Source organism: Myotis lucifugus, unplaced genomic scaffold (genome assembly GCF_000147115.1).
Source record: "Myotis lucifugus unplaced genomic scaffold, Myoluc2.0 scaffold_0, whole genome shotgun sequence".
Taxonomy (NCBI): domain Eukaryota; kingdom Metazoa; phylum Chordata; class Mammalia; order Chiroptera; family Vespertilionidae; genus Myotis; species Myotis lucifugus.
The window spans coordinates 63,064,147-63,085,779 of NW_005871048.1; the positions used below are offsets into that span (position 1 = coordinate 63,064,147).

Consider the following 21,633-nt stretch of genomic DNA (forward strand, 5'->3'; position numbering starts at 1 on the left):
CAGTGCAGCTGGAGATGCTTCCTATTGTCTCCGTATAGGGCTGATGAAACAAATGACCACAAAATGGGTGGGTTAAAGCAAAGGAAATTCCTTTCCAAGATCTGTGGGGAGCCCTGGGGAAGTCTGAAATCACAGTGTCAGCAGGGCCCTGGACACTCTGAGAAAGAAGCTGTTCCATGACAGTCTCTGAGCTCCTGGTGTTGCCGGAATATCTTGGAGGCCTGCCCTGTAATGCATCACTCCGTTCTCTGCTTCCGTCTTCACACGTCATTCTTCCCCAGGTACGTACCTCCAAATCCTTCTCTTTTCTAAGTCCACTAGTCACCAGATTTAGGGGCCCACCCTCATTCAATATAATCTGATCTTATCTTGATGACATGTGCAAATACTGTTTCCAAATAGGGTCCCATGAACACCTATAGAGGGTTAGGTCTTGAACACATCTTTTTGGGGAATACAATTCAACCCATAACAACTGCAAAAACAAAGGGAAATTGAAGTGATGGGAACACATGGACCATGCAAGGAGTAGGTGGAGAAAGAGAAGGAAAGGTCTAATATTTTTGGGATGAGCAATGGAAGAGAAACTCATAAGAGGATTGGGAAGGAGAAGGCCAGAGAGGTAGGTATGCAGTAGGACACTGCTAACTATTATTGATATTAATATACATTAGTAATTACTACACATTAATTATGTACGCAATATAATGCACATTCATATCATCTACATTCATGTCGGTATACAATGATAATAATAGTGAACACTTACATAGGAGTTATGTGCCAGGCATGGCCTTAAATTCTTTTTTTTTTTTATTGCTAAAAGTATTACAAAGGGTATTGCATATGTGTCCTTTTTTTCCCCCCTGCCCTTGACAATCCCCTGGCCTCCCCTACCCCCCAGTGGCCTTAAATTCTTTACCCAGATAAATGAAACCAATGAAAGTTTTACAATTGCTCGATAAGACAGGTAATCTTATTACCCCAATTTTATAGATGTTGAAACTGAAGCACAGAGTGGTTAGCACTTGCCCGAGGCTACAAAGCTGGTAAGGGGTGGTGTCAGGACTCAACTCCCTGACCATGCATTGGCCTATTTATCCTAAAAGAGGTGGAGGGCTGATCCTCAGTGATGTTCAGGACTCTTCCCTGAGAGAAACCAGAAGCAGAGAGGGTGACCTGAGCCAGAGCAGAGAAAGGGATTTTGAGCTGAAGGAAGGGATGCTGATGGAGGCTGCAGCTCATAGTGTTCCTTTTCACTGAAGGTGAATCCACTGTGGGGAGAGATGGGGGTAGGGGTGGAGGTGGGGAGCTGAGAGACGTGGTGAAGGCTGGTAGCAGCTGCAGAAAGGGGTGGGAAGGAAATCATGTAGTGATTAGGAAAATGATTGTCAAGAAGCATTCAGAACCCAGCTGTGAGATGGGAAACATAAATCTGTAGTGCAACCACTCAGCTCAGTTAAAATTTTTTTGCCATCAGCATTTAGGCAGTTACAAAGCAGAATCTGCTGCCTTGACCTCAACTCTTCAATCTACTTATTATTGCCCTAGTAAGTCCTCTGGCATACACTCCCCTTCCCCTTCCTTCTAATAAGTCTGTGCCCAGTTCTCTTGCTTCTGCCCTAAAGACTTGAGGCAAAATTTAGGAGGTGAATTCCCCACTTAGGACCTCATCACGTGGGGAGCCCTGGGCAAATATGATGGCTCTGGAGAACCAAGAGCCCAGAAAGAATGGCGTTAGGAAGCAGAGAGGATGAGAGGAAGGAGGAAAAAGGAAGCCAATACTAAACCCAATCATGTCCTCTATCCCAAGTACTAGAAGGCAACCCAAGCAGTTACTATCCAAGCTCAATCTCTGTTAGTGTTTTTCCAAGAACATCTGAAAGGAGACCCCAAACACAGATTCCGAGGCAGGTTGAACTAAATCACTCTTCTTGCCCAATGGAGAGGAATATTACAGGCTTCAACATGGGGTAGAATGCAGAACCTCAAAGGACAGATGGGAGTGCTGTTGCCACTCACGGTCCAGCCTGTGCCTACAGACAAACAGAAGCCATTTTGGAGCCAGTAAGAAAATTTCTGTAGATCTTTTAGGGGTTTATATTATTTTAGACATGCTGCTGATTAAGTCCTGGAGGATAAGTGATGTTTAAGTAGAGGGTGAGAAATTTCTGCAAATAATAGGGACTCTGCCACCAGAAAGTGACATCTGAGAACTGACCAAACTGAGGCAAGAGAGCTATGGGATGCCCAGAAACACCTGCTAGAAGCAACATGAATCAGGACAATGAAAAATCTGGCTGGGTCAGCACGGAAAACATTTTCTTACCTCACATTGTTCCTGGTGGGGAAGTCAGAAATTACTAACTCTAGTTCATTTCCTCCTACTCTATATCATTATCGTTTGGGGTGTATAATTATTCTTAAGTCAACTATATTGTAAACTACATTTAGTTTTCATCCATGGCATGAATTCAGTCATTCTTACCAAGTTCATAAGTATTGTTATGGATAATTTTCTGAACTGGGTGGCTCACTTCTATCAAATTCATATCTCTAATTCCCAGGATGGGCAAAACAAGGACATTTGTTGCCTTTACAAATGCTGCTAGTATGAGGTAGATTTCATCATGTTAATATTTACATTCAAGAGCGTGTCTAATTAATTTGACCTTAAGTCACATGAAACATTACCTTCTCTCTATTTTACAGCTTTATTGATATTTATATTTCATGTACCATGAAATCCACCCACTTAAAGTATTCAGTTCGATGATTTTTAGTATATTCATGGGGTTGTATAGCTATCACCACAATTTAATTTTAGAATGTTTTCAACACTCCAGAAAGACAACTCTTCCCATTAGGAGTCATTCTCCATTCCCTCTCTTCCTCCCCAGCTAGATAATCAGCTTTCTGTCTCTATGGATTTGCCTATTCTGGACATTTCACATAAATGGAATCACATGATCTTTTGTCTATTGTGATTGGCTTCTTATACTTAGCATTATATTTTCAAGGTTCATCCATAGTTTAATATCTACCAGTACTTCATTCCTATTTAATGCCAAATAATATTCCATTGTGTGTATATACTGTACTTTGTTTTCCGTTCATCATTTGGATGGATAATGTGGTATTTCCATACAATGGAATGTCATTCAGCAGTTGAGGTTTTTTGCACAGTTGCCTATTATGAATAATGCTGCTATGAACATTTGTGTTCATGCTTTGATTTGAGCATATCTTTTCATTCTCTTGGGTTCTTGCTTAAGAGTAGAATAGCTGGGTCATATGTTAAGTCTATGTTTAGCATTTTGACCTACCAGACTGGTACTTAAAGTAGTTGCACCATTTTACATTCCCACCAGCAATGAATGAGAATTCTAATTTCTCCACATCCTTACCAACACTTGTTATTATATGTCTTTTTTATTTTATTTTAGTCATCCTAATGTGAAGTGTTGCCTTATTGTAGTTTTGACTTGCCTTTAATTAGTAACTAATGATGTTGAGCATCTTTTCATATGTTCGCTCTGTCTCTTTATTTTCCCTCTTCTTACACATGTTTTTTGGGAGAGCCTTCAATGTACAATGCATGAAGACAAAATATGTTCTCTATGATTTTACAATCTTATCAAGAAGACAAAAAGGGGACAGATGTAATACTTTCAACAATAAAGATAAAAATATAAGCACTGACAATAAAAAAGAGAAGACAAAAAAGTGGCCAAATGAGAGTACCAGGCAGTAAGGGGGTTAGAAGTTCAGAAATAGTGGTGAGATACACAGAAACAAAAGGGCTGACAAAAATGATGGGCCTAAAGGATTGGGGGAGGATGTAGATAGAGAATGAAATAATTCCTCTTATTTTATATCAGATGCAGTAATTTCAGTTCTGACACTGGGAACCAAAATCTCCATGCCTGGGTCATTGAAAAAGAACATAGAGTGGGAGGTTACTCCAGTAAACGAACTTAAAATGGGAGGAACAGCATCCCATGTGCTATAAAGTAGAATTGACTCATTTGTTCATGTGTTTACTCATTCATTGTATAATGTACTGCCTACCCATCCACAGTAACACAATTTCCTCCCAACAGATACACATGTTTCAACATTACCTACAGTCACATAGATGTGTTCATAATAACTGATCATTTGCAAATGTTCTTTTCACTATTTTCCTTGATCCATACACCTTGCACATACGTACTTCTATTATTTAAGAGTTTCACTATATTATATTTATTGGTTGACTATTGGGTTTTAGAGAATAGAAGCCATATGTGTCTTCCTGGCCTTGTAAACCACATTTTAGTTTCTGATGTGTAATGGGTGTCCAAAAAAATTCTGGAGCCAGGGACTCATGGACAGTACTCTGTTCAGAAGTTAAGATAGAATAATCTTCTTTCGAAAGGCATCTCCTAGGAAATAGAAAATAGAAGAATTTTGACAGTAAATTTTGTTTACTTACTTTTTATAGGCTCAGAAACATACATGCAAACCATCATGTGGTTCCAAAGTTCTCCTGTTGTAGACATACTAAGGCCCAATTCCTCAAGTGCCTGAAGGAGCAAGGGAGGATCCTTGCCTATCAGGGTAGGGACTGCACAAAACAAGATAATGCACTCAGTGGAGTAGAGAGAAAGCCCCTGTCTAGAACAAGGGTGGAGACTGAGCAGGGTGAGGGTAAGTGTTGGTCTGGGGCTCCTTCTAGTTCTCCTGGTGATTTCAAGGTCTGGAAAGGGCTGACCCTACAGATGGGCTGTATCCATAGAGTGGGAGTGTAACAGACAAGATGCAAAAAGGAGGTAGAATGTCCAGAAAGGAGAGAAGGTAACTGGGCAACCCAACTGCAAGGAGCTGGTCATGGCTTTATTGACTAATTATCATATTGCCAGACCCAATGTGGGAGGGGCTATTGATTCTGACTCTAATTTCAGTGTGTTGACACCCCCCCTCCCCAACCCCCTAACCCCCACACACACCAGGCAATTCTCTGACACCAGTTGGGTATCCTACAATTCAACTCAACCCTAACTCTACCTGGAGATACTGTCAAATCCCACAGGTTAAGCTCTCAGTCCCAACAAGACTGCTCCCCACCTCAGCACCCCACTCCTTAGATGCCAATTGGAAGTTCAAGTTATAGCCTGTGCTTCTGACCCATTGGCTATAGATTGGGGGTTCCAAAGACCCTCTTCCTGGGCCTGATTAATTTGCTAAAGCAGCTCACAGAACTCAGAGAAACATTTTACTTACTATATTACTAGTTTATTATAAAAGCATATAACTCAGGGATAGCCAGGTAGAAGAGATACATAGGGCAAGGTATGGGGAAAGGGCAAGAAACTTCCATGCCCTCCAGAAGCATTATTCTCTCCAAATTTCTACATGGTCACAAACCAGGTAGCTTTTCAAACCCCATCCTTTTGGGTTTTGATGAAGGCTTCATTAATAGGGGTGGTTGATTAAGTCCTTGGCCATTAGTGATTGAACTCATTCTCTAGTCTGTCTCCCCTCCCTGGAGGTCATGGGTTGGGACTGAAAATCCCAACCCTCTGGTCACATGGTTGGTTCTCCTGGAAACTAGTCTTCATCCTTAGAAGTTTTCCCAAAATTATCGCAATAACATATCAAGGACACCTATATTGCTCTAATCACAGAAAAATCCACAAATTTTAGAAATGAATTCCAAATATCTATTTTTTTATAAACCACAATATCATAAAGAATCTTGGAAAGACCTCTAACATGAGTGGGGAGATGCTACTGGATTTCTCACACTGTAGACTATTAAACTCTGCCAAAAGGAAAGAAAGTTGAGAGGGTGAGTCTTTCATAAAATGGATTGATGTATTATTGAACTGTAATATCATCACCATTAACTTCTTGTTGCACAATAACCAAAACAACAACACAGTGAATGCTAATCTAAGTGGTATTTGATGTTTGTAATTGGGCTTAGCGTTCATGTGTGATCTTCCATCCATCACAATTTTTGCGCTTGATCAACCATCTGTGCTTCTCAGAATGTTAAATCACATGGAGTTAAAATATGCACACTCAAAGTAGCTTGAGCATTAAATTTCCTTTTTTGGCACAACCTTTTACACAAACTGAAATAATGCTGTAGTAAATTGAGAAGCTGGTATGCACATTCTAGAACCTTCTGCCCGTAGACTTTTGGAAATAGGTCTTGCCACATTTTAAGGGACATATACCTTTTAGGTTAATTAAATTGTTATTGGCGGACACAGAGACATGTTTCTTAGAACTAAAAACTCTTTAAAAATCCATTTAATGAAAGCTAGTTTTAAAAAGAGTGACATGATCACGGAATTTCTATGATGAATCTGAAAATGGAGGATTCTTTATTTAACTTGAACCAGGTCGATACCTTTCCCAGGATTTTGACTCTCACTATTTATGATATATGTAAAATATGCACAGCCACATTAGTGATGGTTTAGAGAAAAATGAATGAACATTATGAAAAAGTGAAAACTAAAAAGAGCATTGTATGCTTACTCCCTGCAATAAATTTTCCCAAATATTGGCTTCATTCAATAAATGATTGTTTTGAGAAATTTTAAAGGGGGTTATATATATTTATGACATTAAGAAATAAAAAGGAGCCCTAATCGGTTTGGCTCAGTAGATAGAGCGTCAGCCTGCGGACTGAAAGGTCCCAGGTTCGATTCCGGTCAAGGGCATGTACCTTGGTTGCGGGTACATCCCCAGTAGGAGGTGTGCAGGAGGCAGCTGATTGATGTTTCTAATTCTCTATCCCTCTCCCTTCCTCTCTGTAAAAAAATTAATAAAATATATATTTTTAAAAAGAAATAAAAAGGAAATTAATAGGATAAATTAAAAATAAAAAGGAAAAAATGTTTAGCTACCCTTTTTTCAACACTACCAAGGAGAGATGTGGTTGAGATGAAACTAGGATGGAGTTGAGCATGTTAATTGGTGCTTGGCTGGCCTATTTCTCCTTTCAGCTGCTTAAACATTTCAAGCACAAACAAGGTCTTGGTTGCTTGAATTTAACATTCTTAAACCTGCCCTAAAGGTAAGCTAGGAGTTAACCAGAGGGAAAAATTTTATTGCACTTTTTTCATTGTTTGGTCGCTTATAGAATTTCTATTCCAACATTTATTTATTTAAATTGTGCTTGAGATATCTTTTTAGGTAGTGGTCAAGAGCTCCTAGAATTCCTTAGGACTAACTCTAACTTTCCCTCTGTGGTCTTTGTAAACGTTAGCTTTTCTACACTTTTGAGTTATGCTCCTCCTTTATTCGAATGCTCTTGGACCCCAGGTCTAGAGCACCTCACCAGCTCCTGGCCCTGTCCTGGCCCACTCAGCTGGGTACTCCGTCCTCACTCCTGTCCAATTACTGGGAAGGGAAAGGACAATTCAGATAAACAAAAATGGAGAGAGATTGCCAAATATTCACACACACACACACACACACACACACACACACACACACACATCTATTTCTCACTAATTCAGACAAAAGAATGAAAGTCAGCATGTAAAAAAAAAAGTACACCGTTGATTACTTTTAAATATATACAGCAATTAGGCTCAGGATAGCAAAGCATTTCTTAGCAGAAGTCCCGAGGGAATCATATTTGACAAATATATAAGAATGCTTTCCAATTAACGTATCAATGATTTATGAATACATAGTTCTCTGGAGTGCTTGCAAATATTTGCAAACTGTAATTACTTACAGCAGGATTCAACAGGCTAAACTGCTCCCCCTCAGATAAATTTTGTGTAAAAATTCATTTACTGAGCAAATTCCTTCTTTACAAATAATAAAAAGACGCAACGTAGCCTAGCCCTTGTTTGTGTTATTACAAACCTCCAGCTTTGTGGAGTCTGAATTAGGTATGAGACTTTGTATGTCTAGGGTCTTGAGGGGGTCTATTCCCATGTTTACCTACACTCGTTGGGTTTCCCTAAAATCTCATCATTCTTGCCCTAGTGAGCAAAACTCAAAAGGCTAACCAGTGGTTTTCCCAGTAGTTGTAATGACAAGTGGCCTAAGATTTGGTTCATTTAAGTTTTTAAAATTACACTAAAGTGAAACATTATTTTTGTTTAAGTCTTTATATATTGCTTAAGTCTTTCTCTTGAGGTCTAACTTTGTAATTGAGTTACTGTTAAAAAAGTTTTTCTGCACCGCCAGCGGGTAGCCTGGGCCTCCCTCTGTGGGGTGATCATGGGGTGATGGCGGGGCCCCCGATCAATCGCATTGCACCCGCCTTGGCTGGCCTGGTGCCAGTGGGTGTCATAGTGTGGTCATGCAGACGGTCGTTCTGCTGTTCAGCTGTTCAGTCGATTTGTGTATTATGCTTTTATTATTATAGATAATTTAAAAATTGAAAAGCATGATTCTTATCCTATATAATAAAAGGCTAATATGCAAATTTTCCCCTCAGAAGTTTGACAGGGAGACCAGTAGATCAATCGTTCGTTATTATGTGTGCTGACCACCAGGGGGCGGTGCGGAACATGGTGGGTGACCAGCAGCAGCTGTGGGGTGCTGAGGGAACGAGGGAAGGAGGAGGCGGGGAGGCCGGGAGGGGGGGAACCTGATTGGCCCTGATCACTGACCAGGCCTAGGTACCCTACCAGTGCACAAATTTCATGCACCGAGCCTTTAGTATACATATAAAACAGGATGTGTCCATTGGAATTTAATTCATTCATGAGAGAGCCAGCTAGTTTAAAATGCTAGAAAATGCTAAGTATCATGCATGGAAGATGGCTGAGTTAAGAATGCAAAGTCAGATACAAAACTGGCCAATGTTCTACGTGACAATAAAATGGTAACTTCTCCCAGACAGACGTCATTTCACTTTCACTAGACAGAAATCTACTAGTTAAACTGTAACTTCTGAGTCTGCACTTTTAATCAATGGTAATAATTCAAACACAGGTGCATTTCCTGAAGAATTAAACAATCCCTGAGCAGCCGTTATTAAATGATTCTTCACTCAAAGATGGAAAGGTCACACGTGCTGCTTTCTTTTTTATTTCCAGTTTTCAAAAAATTTTCTTAACAGTTCCTTTTTTCTTCTTTCTATAAATATCTCTAGCAGAAGGGATACTTTTGAATTGGCTGGCTCTGCTCCTGTGGAAAATTTGAAATACAACTTTGACACATGCTCTTTGCAATTTGGCCGAGAATATACTTTAACAATTCAATGTTAAAAATTATTAGTAAGGTCATCCAAGTGCCAGAAAGCAGCTGTTTCTTTGATAGAGTATTGCATTTGGTTTTGATCATCTGAGCCCATACCTGAAGGTCTAAAATGAAATACACAATGTAGAAGCAATTTAAATAACAAGGAACCCCTCATGCATTTATACCATTTTTATTTCTCATCATTATTTTTTTTCAAATATTCAATGAATTGGCCATATGTTTTAAGCTATTGGTAGAAAATGTTGTTTTGATAAAAATGTAAACCTTTTTTGTGAAGCCTTATTATGTTATTATAACATTGTATGTTGGCAAAAAATAAATGTAGTCTTCATATATATATATGTGTGTGTGTGTGTGTGTGTGTGTGTGTGTGTGTGTGTGTGTATATGCTCGCATTTAACACTTATTGTAATTGCACACCCCAAGTTACCTGTTACATTTTAATAGTATTAGATATTGAGGTCTATACACTCTTTGCAGGTAATAACCTATATTCTCCACTCTTAGATAGAAGTACAGGGTGGAGCAAAAGTAGGTTTTCAGTTGTGAGTACACAGACTTTATTCTTGCATTATTATTTTCCATATGAACAACAGCAAACCTACTTTTGTCCCACCCTATATTTTGGTGAACTGTGATTCTATAAAGTACAACGGAAATGTCTTTTTTGTTTATTTTTTAGTACACACAATTTTATTTGATCCTTTTGTGGCAATCTGATATTTTCTCAAATGGATAAAAAAAAAGCATTCATCCTGTGTGCTGAGCTTTCTATGTTACAAAATTTTATTTTTGGTGTAAAGTCTAAGTGTTAATTATAAAAATATTTGTATTTCTAAAATTTTGCAAATAATGGCACTCTAGTGTTCGTTTTGCATCAGACTGCTGCTGAGTAACTGGTAATGGTTGAAAGGCCTTAAGAGTGAAACAGGTTTCCTGAGGAAGAAGAAATTCTGCCTGTGGCTGCCAACTTGTCTCCTGACAATCTGCCCTAAGGATTTCAGACCTGCCAGCCCCACAGTGCTGAAGCCAGTTCCTTGAAATAGGCCTCTCTCTCTCTTTACACACACACACACACACACACACACACACACACACACACAAACACACACCCTACTGGTTGCGTTTCTCTAGTAGAACTCTGACTGCTAAACTTCTGAAACTAGTCAACAAGGCAAGGAAGCAGCTCTCAGCTCTCTCTTCCCTATGAAAAACCTCCTTTGGAAGAGCTTACTTTTTAAAATTGGGCACCCACTATGCTACTTTTAATCTCTCCTTCCTTTCTCATGTAATTCCTCTATTTATTAGCATTTCCAAATTTAATGAGGTACAGCCTCATGTTAATGTTTTTTTCAGCGACTTAAAGGATGGGGCAATATTGAATGTATACCCCACCTCACCCCACCCCCAAAAAAAGGAAAAGAAAAAGAAAGTATTGAAAGGCTATAGGGCAGCTCAGAATAGCTGAGAATGTTGGACAGTGAGGCTTGGAAAATGGCCAGGAGGATCTATCAGCAGCAGCCAGTCCAGGAACGGGTCAGACACTTGCCACAAAAGCAGCCTGTTTGAGGATGCTGCTGCCTCCAGGGCCGACTGCTGGACGCACAGCGTAGGAGGCCTTTGCATCCATGACTGCCTGGGAAACTCAGTGCAGGGTTGCTGCTGCCACCCTCTGCCAGAGTGTATTCTCTACCGGCCCGTGTCCAAGTCCAAGGTGGGTGCATTTGATTGGTCACATCTGAGGCACATGCTGGTGCCCTAGCAGTAAAGGGGTCTGGGAGAATATTTGGTACTTTTGTTTCTACAGCAGAAGGAAGACTCTGCTGGGTGGGAAATCCTCCAATGATAGGAAGGGGATTTTGATAGGGTCACTCCAAAAGGACAAAGGTCCACTACAGTGCCTTCTGTGCCACCCCTCTGTGGAAGCCAGCATGACGGTGGCAGCCTAGATGCCAAGGAGCAGTCATGCTGGAACACCTGGCTGATACCAGGGGGGAAAGAGCTGAGGGAGACCAGGAGGGGCAGGCAGAGAAGTGTCTGGGGGGCCCCTCACACTTAGGCCTCATGGACCATGGAGGAACAGAGGGAAAAAGGGCATCTGCCCAGAGTGGCCTGGTCTACACCACCGCGGATCCTTAAAAGAGCATCTCTGAATGATGCCTGTGGAAAGGAGCCATGCCTGCTGCTCTTCTCATTATCATCAGACAATGCAGCCCCAGGCTGGCTGCCTGCCAGGCACCTGTTCAGCCTCCAGCAGGACGGACACCCACCTGTGCCTGGAGGCTTTGCTCAGTTCATCTTACTCCATGGGACATATCCCTGTTCAGCATCCGAGGGCACCTGTAATCCCTTAACCCCTGCCTCTAAAGAGAGAGTGGGATTCTGGACACCCAGGGGGATGGTGGCAGTCATGGAGGAGAAGAGATGCCATCCACCCAGCATCTGTACGTGGGAGGAGTTGAACAAAACCTACTGGAGGTTTTACTCATGGTTTGTTTGACCCCTGCCACCCCTCCTCCCTTCAGGTTGGGATGGTTGTGAGTTACCTCTACTTTGTGGCGGTCCAATTTATAACTCGTGTTTTTCTTTTTTTTTTTTTTTTTAATATATTTTATTGATTTTTTACAGAGAGGAAGGGAGAGAGATAGAGAGTTAGAAACATCGATGAGAGAGAAACATCGATCAGCTGCCTCCTGCACATCTCTCACTGGGGATGTGCCCGCAACCCAGGTACATGCCCTTGACCGGAATCGAACCCGGGACCCTTGAGTCCGCAGGCCGACGCTCCATCCACTGAGCCAAACCGGTTTCGGCTATAACTCGTGTTTTTCTAAAATAAAATCAACCTACAAAAACCCTAATGGCTGGCGGTTTCCATGTTATTTAACCATGCTTTCAGTTGTAGGGATCAGAAAGCAAAGTCTACAAATCTTTAAACAAACAGGGGTCTAATTTTCCATATAACAAGGTCTGGGAGTGGCAGTTGCTATTGTTGTTTCATAGACACAAAGATATTAAAGCAGCGGTTCTCAACCTGTGGGTCGCGACCCCTTTGGGGATTGAACGACCCTTTCACAGGGGTTGCCTAAGACCATCGGAAAACACATATATAATTACATATTTTTTTGTGATTAATCACTATGCTTTAATTATGTTCAATTTGTAACAATGAAATTGGGGGTCACCACAACATGAGGAACTGTATTAAAGGGTCGCGGCATTAGGAAGGTTGAGAACCACTGTATTAAAGCTGTTATTTTTGTAATTCAAGGGGCTTTTCCCTCATGGTCATTACAATGAACTGAGTATTTGGGCCCCCCCCCCCCAATTCAAATGTTGAAACTCTAATCCCAGTGTGATGGTATTAGGAGATGGGGCCTTTGGGAGGGTCATGAGGGTGGAGCCCTTATAAATGGGATTAGTGCCTTTATTTATTTTAAAAATTCTTTATTGTTGGAAGTATTACATATGTCTCCCTTTTCCCCCCATTGACACCCTCCAGACTGACCCCACCTCCTGCCCCAGGACCTCACCCCCCCATTGTCTGTGTTCATGGGCCATGCATATATGCATACAAGGTTGATTACCTCCTACCCACCCCCCCCCAACCTCCCCCCTCCAAGATTCCGCACTCTGTTCCATGCTTCCAGTCTCTGGATTCACTCTGCTCATCACTTTATTTTGTTACTTAGATTCCACTTATGAGTGAGATCATGTGATACTTGTCTTTCTCTGACTGACTTATTTCACTAGCATGATACTCTCCAGGTCCTTCCATGCTGTCTTGAAGAGTAAGAGATTCTTCTTTTTTACTGCTGCATAGTATTCCATGGTATAAATGTACCACGGCTTTTTTTATCCATTCATCTACTGATGGGCACTTGGGCTGTATCCAGATCTTAGCTGTTATAAATAGTGCTGCTATGAACATAGGGATGCATTGTATTCTTTCTGATTTGTATTTTGGGTTTCTTAGGATATATTCCTAGAAGTGGGATCACTGGGTCAAATGGGAGTTCCATATTTAATTTTTTGAGGAAACTCCATACTGTTTTCCATAATGGCTGCACCAGTCTGCATTCCCACCAGCAGTGTACTAGGGTTCTTTTTTCTCCACATCCTCGCCAGCACTTGTCATTTGTTGATTTGTTGATGGTAGCCATTCTGATAGGTGTGAGGTGATACCTCATTGTCATTTTAATTTACATCTCTTTGATGATCAGTGACTTTGAGCATTTTTTCATATGACTCTTGGCCATCTGTATGTCCTCTTTGGAGAAGTGTCTATTTAGGTCGTTTGCCCATTTTTAAAATTGGATTGTTTGTCTTCCTTCTGTTAAGTTGTATGATTTCCTTATATATTTTGGATATTAACCCTTTATCAGATGTATCATTGCCAAATATGTTCTCCCATCAGTCAGCCCGGGAAGCAGCAGCATCCTCAAACAGGCTGCTTTTGTGGCAAGTGTCTGACCCGTTCCTGGCCTGGATGCTGTTGATAGATCCTCCTGGCCATTTTCCAAGCCTCACTGTCCAACATTCTCAGCTATTCTGAGCTGCCCTATAGCCTTTCAATACATTATTTTTCTTTTCCTTTTTTTGGGGGGGGGGGAAGGGGGCATACATTTGATATTGCCCCATCCTTTAAGTCGCCTTAAAAACATTAACATGAGGCTATACCTCATTACATTTGGAAATGCTAATAAATAGAGGAATTACATGAGAAAGGAAGGAGAGATTAAAAGTAGCATAGTGGGTGCCCAATTTTAAAAAGTTAAGCTCTTCCAAAGGAGGTTTTTCATTCCACTGTGATCTGAGAAGATGCTTGATATAATTTCAATCTCCTTGAACTTGTAGAGACTTGTTTTTGTCCTAACATGTGGTCTATCTTTGTGAATGATCCATGTGCACTTGAGAAGAATCTATATTCTGCGTTTTTGGGGTGAATTGTTCTATAAATGTCAACTAAATCCATCTGATTTAGAGTGTCCTTTAAGAGTCACTGTTTCCTGGTTAAGTTTTTGTCTGGAAGATCTATCCAAAAAAGTCAGCGGATAGAACTGCTGTTTTTTACTTTTTGGTTCTCTGATTGAGTGATATTTTCAACTCTGGATTCTGATTCACTGATTCTATCTTCGGCTTCCCCTAATCTGCTGTGTATTCCTTCCAATGTGTTCTTTATTTGTGCTATGTCATTCTTTATTTCTGTTTTCATAGTTACTCTTTTTCATGCTGTTGAGCATCTTTACCATCATTATTCTGAACTCCGTATCAGATAAATTTCTTGTCTCCATTTTATTTATCTCTTCTTCTGGACAATTCTCTTGTTCTTTCATTTGGGGGTTGTTTCTTTGCCTCCTCATTTGGGCTGCCTGTTTGGGTTTGTGACTATGTATTAGGTAGATCTGCTATGCCTCTCAAACTCTGTTTCTGACTGGTTAGATCAGGCAAAGATTCAAACCCTCCAGAGACCGCCTCTATCTACAGACTGATAGATTTTGTCTTGAGTTCCCCTCAGGCAATCGTCCACAGGTGTGGCAAGAGTTCTTTTCAACAGGGTGGAGCTATTACTTTTGCCTGGAGGCTAATTGTTATTCTCAGTCTCTTAATGGGCTTAAGGTGTTTTCCAATAGAGTGGATCAGCTGTCTTACCCCCAGGCAAAGCTGCCTTTTTAGCTAATGCCTGTGTGAGGAAGATGGCCTCCCCAGCATGAAGGAAAGCACAGGAAACCCGGTGTCTGCCTTCTGAGCTCTAGCTCCTGAGTCCCCGATCCTGGCTTCTGCTCACTCTGCTCCAGTCTACTCTGCCCTCCCTCTGCTGAAGCACAAGGTGGGTGGCTTGACAGGGAATTTTGTGCATTGGTCCTTGAAGAGGGAGCCTGAATTTCCAGCTTCCTCTCCCTGCCAACAGCAACTCTGCTGCTTTTCACAGTCAGGTGTTATATGGGTACCCTTCTCAGTTCTGGTGCTCTCTGCTGGGGGGCCCAGCGTGGGGATTAGACTTCTGGGTTCTCAGTGGGAACCCCTCCCAGCTGAGTTATCTCTCCGGAACTTCAGTTGCTGTCTGTCACAGCCCGGCCAGCCCTTTTGTGCCTCGACCCCTCCTACCGGTCTCTATGCGGTCTCCACTTTTGGTCCTCGGTTATCAGGGTTCTCTCTACCGAATCTTCTGTTGATTATTCAGGAAGTTTTTCTGTATTTTAGTTGTAATTCCAGTTTGGTCCTAGGAGCATGTCTGTGCAGCATCCACTTACTCCATAGTCAATTTTAATCCTTCCCGCTACTCCCGGGATTAGTGCCCTGATAGAAGAGGCCAGGGAGCTAGGTAGATCTCTTGCCCATTGGAGGAGGTAGTGAGTAGTCAGCAGTCTGTAACTTGGAAGAGAGCCCTCACCGGAGTGAGATTATGCTGGCGCCTGATCTCAGACTTCCAGCCTCTAGAACAGCCGTGGGCAAACTACGGCCCTCGGGCCGGATGCGGCCAGTTTGAAATGAATAAAACTAAAAAAAAAAAAAAAAAAGACCGTACCCTTTTATGTAATGATGTTTACTTTGAATTTATATTAGTTCACACAAACACTCCATCCATGCTTTCATTCCGGCCCTCTGGTCCAGTTTAAGAACCCATTGTGGCCCTCGAGTCAAAAAGTTTGCCCACCCCTGCTCTAGAATCATAAGAAAAATATTTCTGTTGTTTGTAAGCCATGCAGCCCATGGCACTTGGTTCAAGTAGGACTGTACTAGAACAGTCATGATATGGCTGTGTTTTATAATATGTTTCCAGAGCGGCAACAACTCCAGGCATCACGGTCTTGTTCCAGAAAGTATGAAGCGGAATCTGTCTTTTATGAGGAAAGTAAGTGCATTCCCAGGAGCCCTAGTAGACTGCCATTTGTGGTTCATCTGCCACAGCCATGTCACATGGCCACCTATAAGGGCAAGGGACCTGGGAAATATTTACCATTTCTTGTATAAATATGAGAAACAGGCATAGAAGAATGAAATTGAAATGTTGGTGGGTTACCAACAACAGTGACTTCTTCCATTGCCAAGTTTTATAACTTGAAGTCATATTGATTTGTGAACTGATCATCCCTTCACTGTCTATTGATGAAAATTTCCCCCCAAAATTATGGAAGTAAAACAGTTAATAAAATTCTATCAAACAATCTCTCTCTCTCTCTCTCTCTCTCTCTCTCTCTCTCTATATATATATATATGTGTGTGTGTGTGTGTGTGTGTGTAGATATGAAACATGTATATTGTCCTTTGGAAAGTCTCAAGGCAAAGTTCCTGGGAACATCACACGTGCCAATGCAGCTGTTGTTCTGACAGGTAGGCAGTATTTAGGAAATCACCTTTGTCACCACCAGGTTAAAACTGAAGGTTAAAACTTTCCATTGAGTTCTAAGCTGACAAGGAAGCAAGGAGAGGAACCTAAGTAGGAGTCAAGACTGTCAGAAGATGTGCATATTATAGTTGAAACATTGGAAATTCCATTTTGATTGGTTTCTCCTGGAGCTGGAGAAGCCTAAATCCCACATTCAAACAAGTTCCAAACGAATGGACTTGGCTGATGCTAGAAGTCACATCCCGCCGAGAACTCACAAAAACCTGATAGAAAACAGTCAAGAAACAGCATCTGGGCTCAGGGCCCAAAGGGCTGCGGTGCAAGTGGCTCCAGGCGGGCGGGCGCGGGGACCCTGGGAGGCGCCCTAGCGCCAGGAGTGGGAGGAGGGAGCCCGGTCCAGGCGGAGCATTGCTCGTCGCCAAGGCAACCACGCAAGCCGCCAACAGCCGCTCGAGCGGGACAACGTGCATACCGAGGGGACGCGGGGGAGCGGCGTGGGCGGAGGACGGCGACAGCCGTGGGCCAAGCACCTGCCAGGCGCGACCGGCCGCGGGTCCCCGCGAAGCGCCGGAGCGCAGCGTCATGGACAAGCCGGTACTGTGCGTGCTCCGTCCCGGTTCCCATCCCACGCCCTGCTGCCCCCAAAGCGCGTGCGCAGCCGCTGGGCTGCTCCGTGGGGTCCACGCGGTCGAGAGTGGGTCGGGCTTCTTGTCTGGGATTCACCTTCGGGGCGTGGCAGGTGTGGAAACGGTTTGAGGAGCTGGTAGGGCTGGAGTTGCTGGTTTTTGAGTTTTGCAGGTGTTTTTTTTTTGGGGGGGGGTGGTGGCCAGTCATGTCCCTGGGCACCCACAAAAGTGCAAAAAGTGTTGCCCTACTGGTCTGGCTCAGTGGCTAGAGAGCATCGGCCTGCGGACTGAAGGGTCCCACGTTCGATTCTGGTCAAGGGCACATGCCCGGGTTGCTGCAGGAGGCAGCCAATTAGTGATTCTATCTCATAATGGGTGTTTCTATCTCTCTCTCCTTCTGCCTTCCTCTCTGAAATCAATAAAAATATATTTTAAAAAGTGCAAAAGTGATAGGGCAGGGACTTGTTAGGGTCGCCCCTCTCTGTTGGGCTTGCTGGTTTCCCCTTCCTCTGGCTGCGGAGAGGCCACTGCGGTCAGCGGGTCAGCGAGGTGGACCCAAGCAACCCATGGTGCCCTAGCGAGCATCAGAGATCCAGGTGGGGCGCAGGCTGCTTTTGTGTCAAGTTTGTTGGCTGTTTCTAGCTCTTGTTAGCCCTTGGGTTTGGACAAAAGCAAATGTTTAGTTCCCTTGGAGAGAGGGAAAGAGGGAGAGAGATGGTGCGCAGAGAGAGCCCCACGGGCAGTTTCCTTATCTCTTACATGTGCCTCCATGCACAGCAGGTGAGAAACGCCTGGGAGCTTCTGAAAGCATGGCAGTCAGCTTTCACGTCATTTGGTTTTGCTCTCACTCTCTTTTTAAACATGAATGTTGTGGAATGAAAAAAAAAATCCAGGTATTTGTTTTAGTATTTACCTTCAAGGGACATTGTATATTATATTTTTTCACTTAGCGACACTATTTATAGCTATGTAACTATAGCTACAGCGATTATAGCAATCAATAAAGTGTGCACCGTCAGGACTTAATAAAGGTAAATGTATATTTTGTTAATTAAGAGCCATGTATATCGTTTACATGAGTAATACTTCAACCTTTTCCTCATCTCTGTGCATATTACTCTTGCTCAAAATTTGCTGTTTTATTCTTGTGAACATCTTGTTAAGGTAGACCCATTAATGTCTTATTTTCATATAATTTATTTCATAAGTACTTGGAATTTCCAACATATCTATTTATAGTGTTGCATTAAGGCAATTCTCGTTAGTTCTTTTTAGCCTTTTTAGTGTTTTCTCCCCATTTTTGTCAACGATGATAGTGACCTGAAAATGACAGGTGGAGTTGCTACTTCTAGTATCAGTAAACCAATGATGATTGTATGTCTTAATTTAAAACCCACATACTATATAATCCTACATAAATGTATCAAGTTTTACCCTGTAAAGTTGTAAAACATGGCTATTAACTTTATACCATGTTCTTATGTTTTATTAATTATGTTTGCTTTGAGATTTCAATGCTATGTTCTTTTCTTTTTTAAAAAAAACCATTTTTATTTATTTCGGAGAGGAAGGGAGAGGGAGAGAGAGAAACATCAGTGATGAGAGAGAATTATTGATCAGCTGCCTTCTGCATGCCCCACACTGGGGATTGAGCCCACAACCCAGGCATGTGTCCTAATTGAGAATCGAAACGGGATCTCCTGGTTCATGGTCAATGCTCAACCACTGAGCCATGCCCCTGGGCTATACTCTTTTCTTTTACTTTTCCCTTGGTTTGTTCAGGTTTAAGTTAAAGAATTTAAAATGATCAAATGTTTCTTGTTTAACTTCAGTAGGACATTAAATGTCTAGCAAATTTAATTGATATATCTCTTTTTATCTACTGGATTTGCAAACATAAAAAAATAATTAAATATTGTTTAATAGCATGGGAAAATGTTCACAATATGTGAGAAAAGTAGGACACTAAAGTAATATTGTGCCAATTCTATAAACAAAGAAAAGGTATGTAAATATATATAGAAAACAGAAGTAAAAGGACATACACCAAAACGTTGATACTGATTATCTCTAGCTAGTGGCATTAAAGTGGATTTTATTTATTTAATGATTTTCCATAATGAATATACATATGATAAATATATAAACAAAATATATTAATAATAAATTATAGACACATATATATACATTTTGTAGTTAAAAAAATTATCCTATATAATAAAAGGCTAATATGCAAATTATTCCCTTGGGGGTTTGACTGACCAGAAGTTCGGCTGCTCGCTATGATGTGTGCTGACCACCAGGGGGCGGTGCAGAATGAAGGAAGGCCCCAGCTGGCATCCCGAAGGCCCCGATCAGCCCTGATCACCAGCCAGGTCTAGGGACCCTACCTGTGCATGAATTTTGTGCACTGGGCCCTTAGTAAAGAATAATATCCCCTAAATTTTTACACAACTTTCTTTTCCCAAGAAAAACCTAGCACTCTTTGGTAAATATTTTCTGTTTGTTGTGTGTGTGTGTGTGTGTGTGTGTGTGTGTGTGCGCGCACTGGGTCACATCCATGTAAACACTATTGTACAACTCGTGTGTCTCCCCAGCTAAGTGACCAGCCCTATTTTACATAAATTGGGAACAGAAGGAGGTAAGTGGGCAGGCCCAGGTCAGGGTGAAGAGCAGCAAGAATGAAACAAAGTATGTTTGCCATACAGCATCGTCTTCCTAACCCTCCCCAACGACAGTTAATTTCCCTAATCCCAGGCTGGTGTGGAAAGGCTTTTAGCAGCCATAATAATTTACCATCAGTGCTGCAAATGTGCACTTCTGTGGGTACATTATTTAAGAAAAAACAGAAACAAATAAATACTGAAGCGCACAGATCGTTGCATTTGTGAGCTGAGACCTATGCAGAACTCGAAATTCCCCGGGGAAGTCCGTGGACCCTGTTTTTCTCCCAGGTCTGAGGCCAGTGTCAGCATTAGAAAAAGGCTGCTCTGAGTGTGGATATTTCGAGGAACTGGTTCCCGCTGCACAGGAAACTTTAGAAGGATGTTTACCTGTTACATTTTCTCCTTTAGTCATGCTAAGCTCTTCTCTGGCACTGAGCACAGTGGCTGTTTGTTTATACCTCTCTGCTGTTTGCCTTTGGCTTTACTTTTTGTAGCCTCACTTTTAACAAACAGCCAAAAAAAAAAAAAAAAAGGTGGAACAACTGCTCACACATTACTTAGTTTATGAATAAAAACCAGGAGCTTCAACTCAACAGTAAACCTGGGATATTTTGAGTCCATTTGGAGGAAGCCTATTATTGTGCCGACCCCAGGTGGGGTGATAGAATCATGATCAGATTCCCATGGGCCAACATTTTTGCCCCTGGGCAGGTAATCTGAAGGGTCAGAATGTCTTCCTTTTTGGAAGCAGCCGCTAGATTGGACAACAGGGCTCGGCTGTGGATGTGGGAAAAGCCCTCTGTGTCCACTCCTGTGGGAGTGGTTGTAGACCTTGGAATGCTTGGACACTGGGGAGAATAACAGATCTTACTCTTGGAGGTCTACACGTTGTGTGGGCCACTTCTGAACCTTGTTTAGTCGATTTGGGGAAAAGGGTCAAAGTGTTTGTGATGCACTGGTGTCCTGAAATGTCCATGTGATTGTTCATTACAATAAAACAAAGTGAGGCACCGCCGAGGAAACAGTCATCGCTGACTCTAGCGATGTTCCCTAAAAGAGGGTTGACTAAGTGTCAGGAATGGTGTTGGGGACTGGGGAGACGCCAGGGAACGAACAGATGAGAGCCCTTGAGCATGTGTACAGCTGATAGCCCGGTGGGGAAGACAGCTATGGATAGGGCTTCTGAAGGGGCCAGCAGAGGCAGTGAGGTCAGAGGAGGGCAGAGCTCTCTAGCTAGAAGGGATAATCCCTGTGGGGACCAGAGGCCGTGGTCGATGTGGAAAGGAGGCCAGTGTGGAAGGAGGCAGGAGGTGATGCTGCAATGGTAGCTGAGGATTGTAGCTGAAGATAAAAGACCTTCAGTAAGCTCACAGCACTTACAATTTAGCAATAAAGCCATCGATATATCCAACAAGGCAGGTTTTGATAAATATCACAGCAGAAGTGCTTATTATGTGTTACTAGGGGCCCAATGCATGAATTCGTGCACCTTGAAAGGAACTGTGGGCCATGAGGCTGCGATGGGCACAGGGGCAGGTCTCCGCCAATCCTCCACACCCCCTGCCAGGCCCCTCCCTCTGCAGCCCCTGGACCCCTCTCTACCCGCAGCCCTGCTCCCACTGCCTCCGCTCCCATGCACTGATGGCGCTGGCCCCGCTCACACCTGCTGATGGCATGGAGTGATTGGGGCTGGGGCTGGCACCAGCACCGGGTGCAAGTGAGGGTCGGCGCCGTCAGCAGGTGCGAGTGGTGGCTGCTGCCC

General features: G+C 42.5%; 1 protein-coding gene across 1 annotated transcript in view; it reads left to right on the plus strand.

The window, feature by feature from the left end:
- Positions 1-17,125: 17,125 nt before the first annotated feature.
- The window catches only part of DNAH5 (dynein axonemal heavy chain 5), a 212,465-nt gene continuing 207,957 nt past the window's right edge, over positions 17,126-21,633 (plus strand). Inside the window, 1 exon segment of the mRNA XM_023752286.1 lies at positions 17,126-17,173. Coding sequence (XP_023608054.1) covers positions 17,162-17,173 — 12 coding nt within the window. The 5' untranslated portion in view covers positions 17,126-17,161.